The following is a 21,624-nucleotide window of genomic DNA, read 5'->3' as shown; positions in this document are numbered from 1 at the left end:
CAAATTATGATAACCCACATGCATTATCTTGCATTTATTATAATTGAAACCCATTTGCCATTTATTTCCCCAACTCTCTAAATGATCTAAATCCTTTTGTAAATCTGCAGCATCCTCTTCACAGCTAGCAGCACCCAAGACCTTAATATCATCTACAAAATTAAGTGATTTATTGATCAATCTTTCATCTATATCATTGATGGAAATCAAAAAGAGCAAAGGTCCTAAGACAAGGACTTATTGCATTAATCCAGTTTGACTGAACTCCATTTATGACAACCCTCGTATTTCTTCCATCCAGCCATTCTTCTATCCAACTTATCCCCCACACCTATAGAGATATTTTTTATAAGCCTTTTATGTGGCAACTTGTCAAATGATTTCTGAAAATCCAGATACACTAAATCTACACTCTTATCCTCATCTACATAAGTAGTAACGTTTTCAAAGAATGTCAAAAGATTTGTGAAGCAAGATATCCCCTTAGTGAAACCATGTTGACTATCCAATAAAATTCTAAACTTTGTTAAATGACTTTGCAAAGCATCTTTTATCAGACTTTCCAAAACTTTTCCTACAACTGATGTAAGACTAATAGGCTTACAATTACTGGGCAATTTTTATCACCTACATTGAAAAGAGGAGTAACATAGCCAACTTCCAATCTTCTGGCACCTTATACAATCACCAAAGTCTAATTATTAACTATTAACTTTTTTATATAACTAGATACTTGTTACTAACTAGTTTTATCTCAGTTTTTGACTGTAATTTTGAGAAGGACTATTTTTATGTTGATAGTGTCCGGGATATGATCCTTGGTCTTCTTGATGGAAGTGTGGTGCATTATTTACACTTTTTAATTATTAATCATTAAGAAAATCTTAAGTGATCATATAGACCATTAACCACAGCCTATCATAAAGACTTTAGCTTCACATAATCTGTTCAGTATTGCAATTAATCAACAGAATTATTTTTAGTTATCTTCATCATGCTCATCACTCTTAGTACCGATCAGCTGCATCTGTCATTCCTAGTGATGATAGAAGCCTAGATATCATAAAATAGATTCACTATGAACAAGAGCATCTCACTGTACTTACCTCTGGGGAGAAGTTGCAATGCCTTCTATATGTCAGTTGACTAAATAATGCTCTAATGTGAGATGTATTGGAATTACTTGTGTTGCTATGTGCTGTGATTAGAGTTTGATCCATCACAGTTCATTACGTTGCTTCTAATGGATCAAAATGTTAATCAGTGTTTTGGTGAATAATTTTTTTTATATAATTGTAGCAAATATATTAGATATCTCTATACCTTTGTTCAGAACAAAGTAGTGTAGTTACATGTAAATAGAGAAAACTCGGATCCCAGACCTAGGTAGAATATAAATCTTTGTTGGATCATACTTTCCATCATAATTTAGCTGGTATGATGACAGCTGCATTAGCTCAAAATTTTAATCCTCAGCTGTGCACGGAATAATTCGATATGAGAAAATATGTTTCACATTTTGTGGAATAGATATGTCTCGTACTAGGTTCGTGGATTGGTAAGTGAAACCACTCTTTGTATCAATGCATCAGAAGCTGTCAGCAACCATACAAATATATTTGGATGTAAATACTCCTGAAACAGCACTAATCCTGACCACTAACATTATTGATCTTATTGGTGAAACTGAATCTCCTCTGATTATGGATACCTTTACTTTTGCATGTCTTCAACCATATCTCACTTTTTCCACCCATGTTTACCCCCTTTGAAATTTTAAGAGCTCAAGTCTTTTATGGAGTACTGGCTTGAAACTTTCCAGAAACCAATTTCTCCAGTTGTACAACATTCCTTACAAATACCATTTCCAAATCAAGCCATGTTCTTTTTTTTTCTTATACCTGCTGTAATTAATGTTGGAGCACATTACTATGAACTTTACCTGTAAAACATGAAATATTTTATACTGTTTTTAAATCATAACATGTTCATGATTACCTACAATCATTGAAAGCACATTTCCATTCCTTTTTTTTTGTGATAAATATTGCTATTTCAGGTCTTTAATGACATCCATTTTTTATTCAACCTATGATTCTTTAAATGTTTTAGGTCCAAAACACTAGTTATATTCTTGTAAAAGTATTGTATTTACTGCTAGTTTTTATTTTCAAGTTTATGTCTATGAAACAAACATATTTTGAAGATGTAAATATGTATGTTTGTATATATATATATATACAAATATATTATCACAAAAACATTTTGCAAAATATTATGAAGATTGTAAAGAAGTTTCAATTTCCTGTAGATACATTAACATTACTGGCATAATCTAGTTTCATTTAATTTTCTGACAAATCTATATTGCACTGGCTATGGAAATATGAACTAACTTTTCATTACTGTTACTCAAATAATGTTAAAAATATTGTTTCATGTTAATAATTTAAGAGGAGTAACAAGTATATTTATAAAATGTTTTCCTAAAAAGCTAATTTTGTGATTTTTATAGCACTACTTGTCAATCATAGTGACAACTGATTAAACAGTAATGTGGAAATTTGTCTGAAAATTTTATCGAAAGAAAAACAGGTATTAGTTAATGCACACATTGAAAAGTGTTTTACACATTATTTGTAAAAATATAGTGCTTTTCAGTTATAAAATCTTCCACAGACACTTAGGCTGTTCATCTTAACTCTTTAAACACACAGTTTTTTTGGAATTCTGCCAGAATTATTTCATGATTTCCTAATAATTATCACCAAACCTTATAAAATTTCTGGTTGATAACAACATGGTTTGGATTAGTTTCAGCCAAAGAGACATAAATGTTATCAGATACTGTCACCATCCAATGGGTAAACCGTAATATTTGGCTGGACGCTAGCAGTATCTGCTCAGGCTTAAGGAATTAATCAAGTTAGAATTATATTTTAAAATTGGAAGCTTCAGTGAATAGTGAAGTTATTCATTTTAAGGACTTAAGTTTAGAAGCAGTGTAATATTAAAACTTATTTGTTCATGAATTTGCACCATATTAAATTCTAAGTAGTTTAATTCATTAAGTGCATATAATAAAATGTTTTCTTTCACATTTATTAGAATGCAAAAAAAAAAATGTTTTTCATAAAAATTGAAAAAGAAATCTATTATGTTAGGCTGTAAAGCCCATATTATGACCAAGTTTTACCAAATTAAAAGAAAGATTAATGCTCTTTATGGGATGAAGATGGATTAAGATTCTGTGTCTTAACAAAAGAAACAGGGTATCACTTGTGATAGAATAGCTATACATTTTTATAATTCTTTAAAAATGTGCTTTCTTCTTATGAATAGGATTTTATCAGATGCTGTCTGAATAAAAATCCCAATCTCCGCCCAACTGCAAGAGAACTCCTCTTTCATCCAGTGATTTTTGAAGTACATTCTCTTTCTCTTCTCTGTGCTCATGTCATTGTTAACCATGCATGTGAGTTAACTTTTGTTGACACATTATTCTTTCACTTATGAATCGTTACACTAATTTTTATCATTTTCAGAATAGGATTGTATTAGCATTGTTTTGTTAGTTACGTCCATATTAAACAAGTTATTGTTACAATTCTACAACACCTATTAAGTGTACAAAGAAAAATCTTAAGTAATCTACATGGATTTTATGCATTCATCATATGTAAGTTAGCTAGCTGTGCTCAGTCTGAAACGTTATAGGTGGGTGAATCGATAGATCACTGATATTAACATTGTAAGAAGTACTTTATAGGTTCTCCTGTACAGTAATTTTGCTATGAATGCTTTTATTCTTTGTTTAATTTGTTCTCTGCATAGACTTAAAATAGTGTGTCATAAACAACATAAAGAGATGTAAAAATAGTCATGTTCCTGGCCATGATCAGTGTGGCTGGCATCTCAGTTGCTCACCATTAAGGCAAGGTTTGGCAATGTGGCCATCATGTCGGTCAAAATTGAAATTAATGTAATCATGTTTATTATTCAAAACATATGCATTTGAAGTACTTGTTTGGTTAAAATAGACCTACACATGGAAATTTGTATTTGACAAATTAAGATGGCAGGCATGCCTATTGGTCATGAATTGTACTGTTTTCAAGCAGACATACATTTAAAAACATGGGATTCCTGTGCTCTTGGCACAAAACTAATAATTTATAAATGTTTTAGTAGCATGCAGTCAACCTGATTTTCTTTGTGAACTTTATTAAATTAAACTATATTTGCTAATATAGTTTGGAAGAAAAACTGGTCAAGCTTTGTTAAAAGGGATCTATACAGTTTCTAATAAATCTTGTGGAAAAACTACCATCAAGAAATGGATAGTTCAAAAAACTACATCAACTATTTAGGTACACTGTTGAAGATCTGATAAAAGGGTTAATTATCTTTCACCATATGAGTATAGAGTCAAATAAAAAGTTAGTCCTAGAGAAATTAATGTTTAATTTTTTCATCTAAGCTTGCTTAGTACAAATTATTTAAGAGTGTGAGTTGTAAGAATAGTGTTATAGTTCGTCAGTTAAACTAAGAACAAAGGAAAGTTAGCAGATAAGTAAAAAAATAGGAGCTGTTTCAGATAAATGAATCTACAGTGAAAAAAAAGAAATCTTACGAAGATTGCACAAATTACACTTCTTTAAGTTATCTGTGTGTGTGTGTCCCTAGTGTGGCTCAGCAATGAGACTGATGGCTCTTAACAACAAACAAATTATCTGTAAATATAAGTGAAAGAAAATATCGTGTAAATGCTTTATACTAGCTTTGACTAGTATCTAACTTCTATGATTTGAAAAATTTTTAAAACAAGGAATTAAACTAGTTGTCTAATGTGTATATGTAGTTGTGTACCTATGTTTTAAGTACATTATTAGGCAATCTACTTTGGTACATGTTGACACAATGCTGATGACTTCAGAATTATATGAATCTTTGTCAAAATGTATGATGTAGTGCTCTGGATTCCTGAGCTGTTGAATGTGGTGTGAATCCATATGATGTCACAAAATATTCCCACACTTTATGCTATTGGTGCATTATGAAGTAACAGTCAATCCCTGAGCATAGATTATGGATGGTAGGGTGCTTCTGACCTATTTCTCTTTGATCAGTAGTTACAAACTAAGGACTGTGGCAGATAGCCTTAGTAACTTTGCCATAAATATAAAATACAAATTTTGGTATTTTTTCTGCCTCTGTTTCTATGTATATTGACACTGGTAAAAGAAAGTTTCATCAAATTCACTTACATGGGGTACCCTAGCTGTAAGTCTGAGGGCTTATAGTGCTAAAATTGGGTTCCAGCACTTTTGGTAGGCACAACACAGGTAGCAAAGGTAAAAACAATGTCGAAAGTTTAAACTATTGTGCCTCCCATGTTTTCTCTATGATACCATACATACTGAACCAGAAGGTGAAGTGTGCATAGGAATTGATGTATCAGGCTGTTGTTTTGTTAAAATTAAACCTTATTTTCAACAATGTAGATTTTTTTTTCACAACTTACTTGATTTAATACTGTTATTTTCCTTATCCATGTAGCTTTTCAGCCTGATCAACTCACTGATGAAGCAATACAATCTAGATGGGGTCAAAATGATATAATTGCTAAGATCGCCCATGAGGATGGGCACCCTGGAGTCACTATCAAACGAAGCAATACTCCCAGACTGGAACTTCAAAAATTTCTTGAAGATGTAAGGTATAATAAACAAAATATATTTCAACTTCTGTGATGTCCTGAAATGGATGTAAAATAAGATATGACAAAATAAAAAAAACATTAAAATTGATTTCTACTCATTTTTGATTAACCTTTACATAGAAGCTACTAAAATAAACTTCTTTGGAGTATTAAGTTACATATAGTTTATATATTTATGTGAAGGTAAGATTGAAAACCCTGTTAACTTACATTCCCCAGTAAAAACTAGAAAGGTTCTAACGTATCACTTCATATAAATACATTTGATGAGTGTGTATATTTGTCACTGGAAGCTGAAATTGTATACATCCTTATTTAATTTATCTCTTCGGTCATGTAAAGAATGGGTATTCTAAGCAGTAAACATATTTGTTTCTAAGTAAAACAAAATATTTTAAATTGATTTTAATTTGTGAATAACTGAGCTGAAATAGAAAGTTATTAGCTAGTAACACATGTAAAGAAATAAGAGACAATAGGTTTTGATTACACAACACTAAGTGCAATGTTTGAGATTATGCATTGAATAATATTGATGTAACTTTTTATGGATATTTATTATCTGTTGAAGACTTAATAGTGTTTTTATAGGGATGGAATATATCCTCTGACAGCCTTTGCAATGATGCACACTCCAACTGTTAAAACAAGACCAGTGTCTCCTGAGGTTAGAGAAGTTACTAAGTCTTCGTCACCAGAGTATAGTGATGTGGAAACTCGGCGAATTGTTAACATGATATGTAACATAAAACCTCAAGAAACTGGACAAAACCTTGTAGTAAGTGGCATGCTTTCACTAAGAAACTTTTACTTAAAATGGAAACTAAGCATAAATAGCAGAGTACAAGCATCTCACGTTAGGATAAACTGCTTCAAAGAACAATGTTAAGTTTTAAGAATTTAAGATTCCAAACTAAAAAAAAAAAAATTTTTCTTTCCAAAACATAATTACCTCCACCCACATTACAGCTGTTACTCAGTTGCTAGGGTTTCCTTCCTTTGCCCATCAAATCATTGATATGATTTTTTTCCATTTGCTCCAATCTTTTATTCCCCACTTAATCACCCTCAGCGATATCTATCTCATGACACTCTCCACCTATGTCAATGTGCCCTCTATCTTGGTACTGTGTATAAGCAACTCATTCAGATAATATTATCACTTTTTCTCAAGAAAATGTTCACTAACAGGTTTCTCTGTACTATGACTGTTGGAGATACTTTGAGCATTTTTCATATATTTTGTAAAAAAAGAAAAAAGAAATTTTGTTTGCCGAGCCAATATATGCATGAATTCAAAGATTATTGTTTCTAGCAGGGAGGCAAATCAGGTTTCTCCTATCCCATATTTGATATCTAGCATCACTCAACTGTTAATTAAGAACTTTTTTTTTACTGTGCTTTGAAGCTTTGTTGTTACCTTATTTTCATCACTTAAGAAACAGGAAAAGCTGAATTATTTTTGTATTTATCTTAAAATGCATTGATATACAAAAGTAATAGTTGTAATACCAATGAGTTAGTAAGTAATAATTGCTATCCACAAGCTAAATGTGTATGCTCATAATTACTAAATTGTTAAACTAGTTATAACAGGCATTGTCCGTGGAACAGCATGGAATGTGTACTTGATAAATGCTTAGTGGAAATACTGTTCCTATAGAACAGCATAGATTGTATTGCTTCATATCATATTGTAGCATCACAATCACAAAATTACTAAATGTAATTTAGTGGACAGCAATTGAAATCATAATGTAGCTATATTTAATTAATGTATGTGCCAAATTTAGGCATTCATTATGTGGTTAAAAAAAAAATTTTTGGCTAATGAGAAAATTACGAAATTCTAAAATAAGCTAGATGGATGAAAGTATGAAGACAATATTGAAAACTTTTGTAAATACAAAGAAAGTTACTATATATTAAAGTGTTAATCTATGTATATGAAGTTCCTAATGATGAGAGAAACCATTCTGTGAATAAATACTACATGAATTAGAGTTGTTTTCAAAACCAAAGTGTTTATCTAAACTATATATATTTTGCTTGTAGATGATGATAGTGTTAAGAATGGATGATAATATGAACAGGCAACTTTCTTGTGAAGTCAATGAAAATGACACTCCAACTGCTCTTGCAGATGAGCTTGTCCAGTATGGTTTCATTAACCAGGTTAGGATTTCAATTCATTTTTATTGTAAAATCAGTGAACTCACTATTACATGAAAAAACAAACAAATACGAATATATTTTGTTTTTAATAAAAATTTGTAAAATACATGAAACTGAACATATTTTATACACAAAATAATTAAAAGCTATTCAGAAAGGAAAGTTTTTACACCCAATGCTAGATGTACATATTAAATAAGTGAAAGCTTACATTGAAAATCAAGGTTTTCCTGAAATATCTCGATTTTTTTGATTTTTTTTTGAATAATGTGAAATATTTGTTAACTATAAAAAAGTATCATAAAAATAGGTATTTAATTACATTTAATAAGAGTTAGAAATGTTAATAACTTAATACTTTTGAAAAGTACAAAATTTATGTGAATGAGTCGTGTATGCAGTGGCATGTTTAGCACATGTGGCTCAACACAATTTTCCAACTCTTTGATGCATAGTGCTGTCGTGGTTAGACTTGTAGATGGATGGATGTGTCAGGATTCTTATTGAGAAAAGATATTCTTTTAGAAATATTGTTAGATAATTTAGATCCAAAGAACAACAGTTCAAAGAAAGAAGCTTTCATCGTTCTTTAAAGAAGTTGAAGAACTTACATAACAGAGCATTTAGGAAGAAACAGGCTTCATACCATTCTTTAAGCTGCTTTAGAGCACACCTATCATTTCCAAAATGAAGACTACGGTTTAGAAGAGAATTCTCTGAGACAAAGCCATTTAAGTGAAGTTGATGAATGCTCACAAGCAAAAGTTTCACACTTCAAAATCAGTGGCTGTATTCTAAAAGAAAATGGCCAATAATTGTAATCAAAGTATTCTGATCATTCAGTTATATAATTGTCAAGTCTTTTAATGCAGCAACAATGTTCTTTTTTGTTTTCGGTCTGCTAGAACATGGTCTTAGAAGCTAAAGTCTACATACTGGATCTGTGGAAAGTTTGTTAAAATGCTTGATTTAAGATGGACTTCACCACCCTTCACAGAAATGTGTTTTTTTGCAAAGGAATTGTCTTGTAGGACAGGCAGTTATCATGGTCATAAGACAGAGCAGTGAAGGAGGAATTGGTTTCAGAATTTTTTAACATAAGTTACCTAAATTATTAGCATTATATCTAGTAATTATCAGAATTAAATGAAGAGCTATTATTTCTCAGTAAGAAAAGCTCACAAATAATTTTACATTTTTACTTTGATAAAGGAATCTCGACATTAAGTTCAACATTTTTACAAGTTATAAACGCTGAACTCGTATTAACTAATGTTCTATTTTCAGGAAGATCATGATCTAGTGGCATCCTTGATTAAAGAAACTTTCAGTCGATGCCAGTTGCCAAACACAGTATTCACAACAGTTCCAGCTGTTTCTCCACTATTGTGACTATCTTGATGGACTTATTTTTTTGTATGTTGGTGTGGCTTGGATAGACTGATATAGTTTGGTACAATTAATCAACTTTGTTTTTAACTGATTTTCAGTGAATGTACAGTATGGTGTCTACATAACCTAAGATATTTGTAAATGTCATGAAACTTTTGACTTGAAGATTATTTGTACAAAAAAAAAATTTTTACAAGAAACATGCACACTGTAATATATAAAAATCTATGTTGTACAGATTAAGAACTAATCTTTTACATTTTGTGAGATTTCATTCTAGCTGGGCATTTTCTTTGGATTGTGAATAAATGGCTATTCAGTCTAGCAGCTATTCTTGTAAAGAGTTGTCTTTGGGGAGAATACCTAACCCATCTGTAAGAAAAATTTGGGTTGTACTGTGGTTTAGGGACATCGTTGGAGGGACACACCAGGATAAATGTAGATGTCTAGAGTGGTGCAATTTTTAGAAATTCATGTATTTTACACATATAGCAAAATAAATAAATTTTGTACCTTACAAGTGAAGGTTATGGAGAAAATGACAACTGCAAGAAACTGAGATTATGCTTAACATGTTTGTCATAGTAACAACTTTGTGAAATACCTTAAAAGTTCTAAATGTGAATGTGTTACATAACTGTATTTTAGACAATGCTACTTTTCAGTAAGCTGTATGGCTACTAAGTCATATGTACTGACTGTAAACATCTGCATCACCTCTTGTTTGGCATAATGATAACCATACAAATAAAAATGATAATGTTTTAAAAACATAGTAATACCAATAATAGTTATAATAACTTAGAATGTATAATAGAAAAACTATATAGAAAACAGAGTGAGATACACCCAAGAAAAAAATGCTAGTGATTGAGATCTCATAGCAAGGTGTTGAAGGAGTGTTTGAGCTAGTCAATATACATAGAACCATTTTTCTTGGACTTTGTATTGATATTTTAATAGATGTATTGTTGAACAAAATGTGATATTTTTACAACTTTAGCTAGCATACTGTAACTGTAATCCAGGAAAATATAAACCAAAGTTCTTTTTTACAGTACAACAAACTTCTTTGAATTCTAATATTGTCTTTATGACTATAGTGAGAATGTTGGAAAATCAGAAGAGATTCCAGCATCCTCACTATGGTTACAAGGAACTAAGTTTTTATTACTGGTAAATGATGATTAGCGTAACACTTTTTGTGACAGTTAAGGAATTGGAATATGATTTGTAAAATAAGTTCACCATCCTCATTTGTTTTGATAACATTTTCTAGGGCACCATGCTAAACACAGTTTCTTGTCAACTTTCAAAGTGTGTATGAATGACTTAGTTTCTTGTAATGAAGTCATTCTTAGTTCTGTGTTGCTGACTTATTCAGTTATTTTAACAAGGCATATTCATCCTTTCTCTTCTTTCATTGAAATTTTAACTTCAGAGAGCTTGACTCCATGCCAGAAAGTAAATATGTTTACACGCATACAGTATTTTCTAGATACTTATGCTTAACTGATGCCTTTAATTAAAGATCTGGTTTGTGTCAAGCCAGAAGTCTGGCTAATATGAGAAATACATATACTATCAATTCAGTCAATTTAGTGGTACTCCAGTGTTTTAAAATCTTTTTAATCCTAAGATACAGATGACTGTTATCCATTATATAAACGTTGTATTACTAAACCCTATATGGACTGATGAGCACCTTTCAGGTATCTACTGTACATCTGTTTATAATATTTAAATAGAATTGATAATTCTAACTCTATTTCAACAATTTTTAACAACAAAATATTTTAGAATTGATATTGTATTGTTTTCAGCATTTATATAGTGTAATTTGCAAAGAAAAAAATGTTTAATTTCAGCACAGTTTCGAAGAATCTAACCTGTAATCAATGCATTTATTGATTTGTTTTTAATTATTCTGCAAATCATATGGTATAGGTTTATATTTGCTAAAAAATTATCATCTCTTAAGAATACTTGAATAAATCTCATTTACCTAATAATGTATATAATTTAATGCACTGAATATTTGAGTAATATGTAATAGAAAAATTTACTGTTTGTCATGCAATAAACAGAATGCTAGAGACAGGACTGTGCAGCTTGACAGGATTGAATTAATAGTTTTTTTAAATTATGGGCTTGCTGACCATGGTACGCTCTTGAGATCAAGGTATTAATTACTGATTGTGCTAGTATGGTCGAGTACAGATGAGGTGTCTAAATCTGAGGCTCGTACCAGAATAATAAATAATGTGAGTACTTTCAGTAAAATTTTTATTTTTTATTTAGTACCAGTTTTTATTTAATGTAATAAGCAACATTATGCAAGAGCAGAAAAAAATGCTTGAGTCAGTTGAATGGTGTATTGCTATAACTATGTCGACAGTTGTGCATCATGATGGCATAAAAGTAATCTGACTATGAACATTGTGGATGGATGTTATATCAGCAGGTCTGATTCTGTCTATGAATCTTCCTGTATGTATGATTAGGATTTAAAACATAGTTATTTGTAAGTAAAGTAATCCTGTGATTTTATAAACAAACAAAACTTTTGTAAACCTAAAATATGTTTGAATAATACAATGTGCTCTGGATCAATGGATGATTTCATTAATGTGTGGAGTTGTTTTATAGATATCAGAAATATGAGTTTTGTGCACGTATTCACATCAGAAAATATTGTTTTAACACATCCCTCAACGGGACCAAGGAGTGTTTTACACTACAATTTGTTGAATATTAAAAGTAAGTTCAATTCGGAAACTCCCAAAAAGGGTGGTTTTGGATGTATCTTTTCAAGAAAAATTTTCATTTGTTAATTGAGAAATTTTTAATTGAAATACAGCATCCTCAAGTCTCCATACTAGCTAGTACTGATGTCTACTGGGAGTAAATTCAGTATGTATCAATAAAGCCACCTTCTCATCATCAATTGCCAATCTTTTATGCTTCTGCTATCACCTTTTTAATTTTAGCTTTCAATTGAGATACAAACGATTTCACCTGCGATTCTGTATGGAAGGTCGAAGTATCACAATAGTCAGCAGTAGGATGAGCAGACAGGAACACTTTGAAAGTATCTACAGGTAAGATATTGTACTCGGCTTGCTGCACAATATCTACCAAGATGGTTCTAAATGGTTCCTGAATACATCTGCTCGTCATTTGGAGACTTCCATGCTTCTTGTGCTTGGCTGTTAAGCTCATGATGCACTGACGGATTTCAGTCACCTTACCACTTCAAATTACTTTTCGCTGCCCCAGTGCTAAAAGAGTGCAGGAAATGCCTTGTTTTTAGCCAATAAAAATGTCACAAAAATTTCAGTTCAAATTAAGAAAAACCCAATTGGGTAGTTGTTTTTCAACAAATATTGCCCCCCACTGGCTCATAAGAAACATACTTGTCGAAGAATACTCTATTTTTAAAACAATGAACATCATTTTTCTTCCATGTATTAGAAGTCAAAACATAGTAATTACTCATGTTGAAGTTTACAGTGTTGTTTATGCTGTAATAACGTTTTTGTGATTTAAATTAAAACTGAAAAGTGCAGTCACTATGCAATATTATAAAAAAATGGATAAACTGCCTTTTTGCTGTATTTTCTAATAAAGATTAATAATTCAATAAGAGCATTTCCAGTGATCCTGAAACTTTGCAAGATTATACTTTAGCAGAATGTGACTCTTAATATACAACCTGTTTTGTCTTTATGTAGAAAAACATTAATAATCTTTTCTCTTTCACAGTTTATTATGGATAATGATACATTACTTGCATAGATCAAATGGTTAGTGAATGACATACTTTGGTCAGCAAAAGGTCAGGGAATTTCATTTTTTACAAGGTGTAGGAACTATGTATGCTTAAATGTCAGCATGTTGTGTAACATCTTTAACTTTCAGACAATAACTACATCATTCTTAACATGTGCATCACTCTTGGTGTTTACTTTCAACTAAACCATGGTACCACTGAGAAGTTTCTTGCAGACTTGTGCATTTCACCCATAACCACCTAGGCTGACAGGCTGATTATTTTTAGTTTCTGGCAGAAAAACAGGCAGTTGATTATCCATGATGTCCAGAATTCATTCAAAAATGTTCGGAATAACTATTATATTAATTGATTTTCTAAATTTCTATTTTCTTTAAGAGAGTAAACTATTGGTTTCATAGCAACTAGCATATTAACAGTCATATCTTAACAGTCATTTCATATTGGTGTATTTTTTAGTTTGTGCTTAATTAGACAAAGAACATTTAATTAAATTAAACACAATATTATATCATAATAGTCTTTAAGCCATTACTTGCAATTTAAAAAAAAAGTCAATGTTTTATAATGACTCCATAAAATACCACCAACATTTTAAAGCATAATGTTAATGTCTGTCTTTTGTGCCATTCTCATCAGAATTTTTCATGGTTTGATCAGATTATGTAAGAGTGAATTGTTGAAATATATGTATCTGTGTGTAGAAGACATTTCCTAGTTTGAAATTTATTTTAATCACATTAAAATAATAATATTACTTCCACTCTTTGGACATGTCAGTGTTTATATAAACATTTGGAATTACTTTTTAATACCAGACAACAGTAAACTATGTTGCACAGTAGTTGTATCAAAACTATCAGTAACTTCAATTTACAGTGTGATTATTCATATTGAAACAAAAAGAATTCACAGATAAATAAATATAAGTATAATGATTTTACTTTGAGCCAAAGGCTGTAAAACCACATTTTCATTTATTATATTTGCATCAATTATGAATTGATGTGTACATCAGCCATACAGACACAAAGTGTAATTTCATTTGTTTAATGAAAAGCCAAGTAAATTAGTTTCTTAGGGAACTTCACTGATTTCTATATGTTTAGCTTCAACAGACTGTTTAAGTTTAGTTCTAAGTGATTTGTATTAAATATTTAGTCATAGAACAAATTCCTAATTCAATTGAACGTAGTTATTTTAATTCTAAAACATCTATATAGCTCCCTATAGGAAATGCCGAAGTTAAACGTAGAATAGTATTTATGTGTAGGTAATTAGTGAATTAATATGTGAAATTTGACCTTTCAAAATGTTATTCAGTCTCAATTTGATTATATTCAGTGATTCATTCATAGGTCTGTAAGATTAAGAAATTTTGTTATCCTTCTTAAAAACTCTTGTTTTATTACATTCACTTTTGTTTATTATTTGAAAAGAATTTCTTAGCAAAGTATCTTGAAACATGTTTGAAAAATGTATGAGTGAACATCTATAGGAGACATGGTTGTTGAGTTTCTAAAGTGAAACATTCAAAGGATTTGTAAGTGAAACTTAACTTGGCATACCTGTGTTATAACATAAAAGATGTATTCTTTGTAGGATTTATATGTGAATATAACATGAAACATGCTCATTGAACTGTTTGAGTATCTGAAGAAACATTTTTGTCGAGTTTGCTTGTGTATGCATAAATTGTGTTTGTGGTATTTGTGTAGATGCATGTAAGAAACATTTGTACAGTTTGTTTGTGAACGTTTACTGGTATATGTTTGTGGAAGTTGGGTATGAATATACAGTGAAATATGATTTATGAATTGTGTGCGAATATGTAATAATTAGATATGTTTACAGAATGTGTGTGTGTGTATGTTAACTGTTTGAGTATAGGTGAGGATCAAAGTGAACATGTCACAATCTTCTACAGTTATATTCAAAGTTTAATTAAACAACTTTATGATCAATGTATGTCAGTTAATCTGGTACCAAAAGGAAATATTTACATAAATTCTAAATCCTTGCTTTTCTGGATCACAGAAAACATCTCCCCCATTTTAAATTTATTTACTGAATTTTTTTAGAGTAACTCATTCTGATTAGGGGTATTTTTTATTTATTGTTAGAAAAGTCTAAAATGTAAAAATTAAAAATTTAGTAGATTAGGTAAGAAATCTTAAATTAAATCAAAAAATTACTTGTGATAACACAAGCACATTAGAAGATGTGTTTGTATAATTCAAGCGGGTGTATACGTGCTGGTAACTCATTCATTTGGTTACACAAAGCTGTCCTGCTGTGATAAATGGTGTTTTCCATACTCTGAGAAGGACTCTAAGTATAGCTGTAAAACAACTACACAAAATTAAACCAGCTTGGAAAACGTCTTAGCTTTGGCTATAATAATAAATAATATGTAATTTATACATTACAGTATGCAGTCATTCTAATAAAAAAAGCGGGTTAACTTAGATTTATTTTGTATTTTTCCACTATTAATTTTGCTCTACATCACTGTTTTTGCTACAGTTAGTGTTAGGGTAGAGAAAATAACAGATAAAATATGAAGTTTTGTTTTAAAAAAAGTTTTGGTATTCATATAGGAGGTTCTATAGATTATTCAACTGAAATACGAAAACTTTAAGATGTAAAAAGTGTTTTTGTTCTTGACATGAAAAATGGCCTTGCATTTAGACTAATCAGTTTTGAGTTAAATTGATTCAGTCAATTAAAAGACAAATCTTTAGTAAAAATACTAATACACTTAGTAAATTCAGAATTACAACAGACATTAATTCTTCAATGCAAACTCAGACAAATAAACCAACCCCATGCACATAGGGTTAAAACTATATTATAAACTCTTAGATGTGCCTGTAGAATTTGTGTGAATTGTGAGAGATATTTGTGTGAAAAATGTTTGTGTGGGATTCAGGAAGAAGATCTACTTCTTTGGAACTTGTTTGTAATTATGTAAGGAATGTTTTTTAGAAATTATTTGTGGATCATTAAGGAGGTATGTCTGCAGGGTTTTTATGCCATCCTTCAATCAGGTGATTTAATTTTTACATGAAAAAACATGTAAAATTAATTTGTGCATCTTTAAAAGAGATTATTTGTAAGTTTTGGTGTGATTCTGTAATGAAAGATTTATACAGTTTGGTTTTAAACCACTTGTGTACTAAGACTTGTTTTGTACTTTACAGTTTATATCATTTGTAATAAGCATACTTGAATTTTTATCATAAAATATGGAAGATAATCCTGATGTTACAGTCTGTGGAAGAAAGAAGAATGTAAGATGTATGTACCTTCATTAACAACATCTTGCAAGTTTACTATTTATATTGATCTTGCTTTATTATTACCTGTTTATAATTTAAGGTTCTAGAGATGAAACTCATGGTTGTTGTTATCTAAATATTGTTCATCATGTTGTCTTCTCTCTGTCTTGTAGTCTTTGTTAACTAGTTCATGCATGTATGTGTGTTCATACATGAGTTACTGTGAAACATGGTGAGGGTTTTTTGTGTTATCCACTTATGAGTAGGTTTCAAAAAGGCTCTCTGAGTACAAAACTGGTTTCAAAGTGTAATGCATTGTACATGCAAAGAAAATCAAAATTAAGTACAAAATTCAAAGATATGTTTATATGTACTAATATCTCTTTGATATGTTTTCAAAGCATGCCACATAGGACTAAGCTATATTAAGATAAAATATGGTTTCACTGGTTATTGGAAAATCAATTGAATGTATCTAATTAGAGAATTTTTTGGTAAATTTCTACTGTTCTTCCGCTTTGATGTTTCGTTTTTTTAAAACGTTATTTACATGTATATGCACTTGTATGTACCTTCATACATGAACACACACACACAGTTACATAAAGAAATGTCTTATGGATATGTTTATTATGGGAGCTCTTTATTTATTTAAATTTGAATAGCATATAATAATGTGAAAATAAGTTTGATTTTTTTATTGTATGAACTCGAATGTTCTAAAAAGAAAATGTTGACATTTTATTGTTCTCTATATTAAGGATTTTTTTTTTTAAATTTTATCTGAGTAGGTTTGGATGCAGTATAATAACATAGTGCTTTTCACAACTCCTAAGACTTGTTTGATGTTGAGGGTGAATTTTTCTGTTGTTGATTTTTGTAAAAGGATTCTGTCTGATGAATATATGGATAACCACTCGGATATCATTCTCAATCAGAATTTCTCTGCAAACATCATTAACATTCAAAATGTAGGAACACTGTGTAAAGTTAACATATACATAATAAGCTCCACAAATAATACTAAAAACAGATCAGTCCCTGCATGAGATTCAAGCACCCATTTTCTTCATGTAGTAATATATATATATATATAAAACATAGCTCTATGTCTGATATCTTCATCACATCAAATGAAATGTTTATAGTATTTTGTGGCAGTTAGTAGTTCTGTTTTTTATGTCCCTATATTCTGTTAATAATCATTTGTCTATAAGCTTATAAAAGATCATTAAATTCATTAAGGAGTCTTTTACTGTTTTCATTCATTTATGAACCGGTGGGAATGCAGTGTATACATTGTTTATACATCTTACTCAATAAAGCTTTATTACTCCTTGTAAAATATCTCTGCTTGCCTTCAATTCTAAACACGTTCAAGAAACGTATTTGGTACTTTTAATACACAAATATTTGTTTTTCTCTTGTACTTAAAACCCCATTATTAGCTTGCTTATTCACTTGTTAAAGAATCCCAACTATTGGCTTCGTCACTTGTACACGTATATCCATTTTATGTAATCACCTGAAAATGAAATGTAACTCCAAACATTTTAAACTCTTTTGTACTTGCTGATGACACTGTGCTGTGAAGACTATAAACGAAAATTGTAGATCATACCAGTAATTGATTTATTCATTCTCACACTTGCCTGTCCTCTGATAGCTCAGTGGCAAATATGAAAGCTTATAATGCAAAAAATCGGGTTTTGATACCTGTGGTGAGTGAAGCATGGATAGCTTCTTGTGTGACTTGGCACTTAACAACAAATGCACTTGCCACTTTACTGACTGCATTGGTAGTAACTTGGAATTTCACTTTTGTAATTTTATCAGGAAGATAGATAAGATATCTGGTTTCTCAGGGTATAGATAAGTACTATTATACCTCAAAGCAGTATCATGTGAGTGCTATGAAAAGGTTGAAGATGTGATCAATATGTGTATTTCGTGTTCTATGTGTGACATCTGCTAAACAATTTCTAAGGACTTTTTATTTAGATTTCACCATTAGAATTTCATTAATAGCACTATGTGCATTGCATATCACATAGGCAGAGCAGAAGTTTCATCATTTTTCAATGCATGATGTTTATATGCTTTTGATTCATATACAGCAATTAAACTACATTAAAAAAGCTTAAAATCCTGAAACTTGTGTTTACATCTTAACTATAATAGCAAATAATATTGATGAAACAAGTTAGTGAATCAAAAATTCTAATCTTGTATAACAAAGAACAGTATGATGAATTAGCTATACTCATTACTAGGTTAGTCTTTAGATATGGTCTATGTACATAGATTGCTTGCATCAGAAGACCTCTGTTTTAAGCTCAAATGGCAAAGTAAGGTTGCTAACTAGTTAGGTTATATATATATTTTTTTATTGTTCGCCAAAAAACAAACAAACGCATATTGATGAAGGTATGTTTATTTGTTTTTTTATATAATACATTATGGACTCCAAAAGCTGTCTTGTTATTCAAAGATCGGTCTGTATACTTTGGTAATTGAATGAATTTTACTGATTTAGTATGATTATTAATCTTGCATGTTATTACCTCACTGTTAGTCATGAAGAAAACAGTTTATTGTGATGGGAAGAACAAATTTTATTTCCAGATGTTTGTCAAGGTCTTTGTCACCAATTCTACATTAGTTTGTTAGTTCTCATACAAGTATATACATGTGTGTGCTTGTATGTAGAAAATACTCTAAATAATACAATTCCTTCTTCTGTCTACTAAACAAACCTTTATTTGCATTTTATTTAAGGAAGTACATAAAATTACATCTCACAGACTGGAACAAAATAACTACAAGATTATTTGACATATTGCATACAACCAGAAAGAAAAGAATATGTGAAAATTAGAAAGATATTCTTAGATTACTTCTGCCCTTTTCATATGATTTTTAGCACCTACATAAACGCAATAGCACTTAGAGAAAAAAAGTTTTAAAGAAATGTGTGTCAAGGCTGTCCTTGATGTTTTGTGTGAGAGAGGTAATAAATGTTTATAATTTGTTATTACATTTTGAGATATATTTAATATAAAGCTATAGTAATGATAGACACATTATTTAAGCAGAAAGTTATTATTGTATGGTACTAATTTGAATATTTATTTTAGAGAATTATGGATGTGGAGTGTTTTGCTGATATTTTACTTTGTGTTAGGTATTATTTATTCATTTATTAAAAAATACTATTAAAAATCACATGCAGGCTTATTTTTTCAAGTTTAGCCGTATAGAATTGTATGCAGTGTGTTAAGTTTCTTCTCCTTTTTTAAAGCTAAATAGAGATTAAATCATGTTCACAATGTTTGCTTGTAATGAGATTCTATCTGTTCATAATAAAGAAAATTTGTTCCATTATTGTCTTTACGTTAGAAGATGACTGATGAAGCTACATGACATTTTAAAGTTATTGTTCAATGGATTGATTCCAGTAAAGTTACAAAGAAATACACGATAGGCCCTGTCCTTAACTTTAACAGTAGAACAAGAACGTAAAATAAACCATTTATTTTTGCAACATGGTAAAATTTTAAATTGTCTTACTTCTTTATTACTTTTTTTTACAATTTCTTTAGAATTACTAAGGTAGTCAAAACATCATTTGTTTATTTTGGAAACAATACATATCTATCTATAAAATGTGTAGTTTACACTATTTGAATGATTATGAACCATTATAGGAAATACTCGGACCCAGTGTTCACACAATAAACTGATTTTTACATTTCAACCTTTAAAAAATTCAAAACTATATAGGGGCCTACCTCCCCTGGATCCCCAATAAATAATAGTTGAGCTTCCATTTTGGCCCTCCAGTGGCACAGCGGTACGTCTGCGGAGTCACAATGCTAGAAACCGGGTTTCGATACCCGTGGTGGGCAGAGCAAAGATAGCCCATTGTGTAGTTTTGTGCTTAACATCAGACAAACAAACCAGCTACCTTTTTGAAATCTAAGATGGCACTCCTGACTATTACCAAATTATCATTAATCTAGAATTGGGCATGTGTACGTTTTCATAATAACACTAGCATTTACTTTGGAATAACGAAAGGGTTTTGACTCGTATTTTTTAGTAGATATAAAAGCAAAAGTTCTAGACGGCTATATGTGGTGATGAATACTGAAGTGAAACCGATTATCCTGAGAACGCTACGATGGGTCCACTTAATAACAAGAGATTCGATAAGATTCCTATTACAGAGAAGTTTTGAATTTCTCTTAAAAATTGAGTTTCTGAAAACGAAATAGACGGGACACAGTGTAAAATAAAAATGAACTATTCGTTTAGTTAAAAAAAATTTGCATAGACGTTGGACTATCATGTGTACTGGATTCTAAGTTATTTTCTCTCCTATCTGTATCAGTTAAATATATCCAAAGTGACTAGTAGTAGAAACATAACTGTTGTTCGTATTACGTCTCCACATAGAGGCATAGTGCTTTTATATTGTTTATTAGTTCATTTTTTTTCTTTTTCTTCCAAACACTTTTCAATTGATTGTCATTCCTTTGCGGATTGATTTGTAACTTGGTAGAGTTGTACTTTAGCTCAATATACCCATACGCCTTTTTAATTTTTGTTATTTAGGCCATGTTAAGGATTTTATGGGTCAAAGGTCAAACAACCCAAAAAGATATATCTTGGACTCCTGTGCAGTCATATTTACAGCAATCAAGATGAAAATTGACAGAAATATAAATTTTCATGCGTCCAACACATTAACATAAAAAAGTTGGATTTCCCCATTTTTAGTAGTTTTTGGGGGGCTTTGGTCAGTCACTTGACCATATTCGGGTAATTTACATGAGATTTGGTATGAAGATACATATTTTTTTTACAAGTCTCAAACAGAGATATGGACAATTGTGGAATTTTTGTCTGTTGCTAAATTTTTCAGCGAGGAAATTGCAGTACGGGTTTTTGTGAACTTTTCCTGTGTATGTCAACCGAGTTACATGGGATTTGGTACAAAGATCCCTTCTTGCAGGTCCCAAGAAATTATATAGACAGTTTTCGATTTTTCTGTGTTTTTCACGATTTTTCTGGTGTTAAAATTGGCGTGTTGGGATTGCATTTCTCTGTGAATGTTGGCCTTTTTAATTCAAACTTAAGGTAAGTTGTAACCTCAAGATGTCACATGAAGCACCATTGGAGAATACTGTGTGTGCTCTTGCATTATTATAGCGATACCCCCATAAATAGAACAGGTTTTATCCAGTGAATAATAAAGA

General features: G+C 30.6%; 1 protein-coding gene across 1 annotated transcript in view; it reads left to right on the top strand.

The window, feature by feature from the left end:
* Positions 1 to 11,087, top strand: part of LOC106458410 (nuclear receptor-binding protein-like) — a 37,271-nt gene extending 26,184 nt beyond the window's left edge. The window contains exons 9-13 of the mRNA XM_013917924.2: positions 3,343 to 3,475; positions 5,560 to 5,719; positions 6,314 to 6,500; positions 7,778 to 7,897; positions 9,185 to 11,087. Of these exons, the coding sequence (XP_013773378.1) occupies positions 3,343 to 3,475; positions 5,560 to 5,719; positions 6,314 to 6,500; positions 7,778 to 7,897; positions 9,185 to 9,289 (705 nt within the window). The 3' untranslated portion in view covers positions 9,290 to 11,087. The remainder of the gene's footprint in view (positions 1 to 3,342; positions 3,476 to 5,559; positions 5,720 to 6,313; positions 6,501 to 7,777; positions 7,898 to 9,184) is intronic.
* Positions 11,088 to 21,624: the final 10,537 nt, after the last annotated feature.

This window comes from Limulus polyphemus, unplaced genomic scaffold (genome assembly GCF_000517525.1).
Source record: "Limulus polyphemus unplaced genomic scaffold, Limulus_polyphemus-2.1.2 Scaffold458, whole genome shotgun sequence".
Classification (NCBI taxonomy): Eukaryota; Metazoa; Arthropoda; class Merostomata; order Xiphosura; family Limulidae; genus Limulus; species Limulus polyphemus.
Note: the sequence above shows the minus strand (reverse complement) of the source record. Positions and strands in the feature narration are given on the sequence as shown.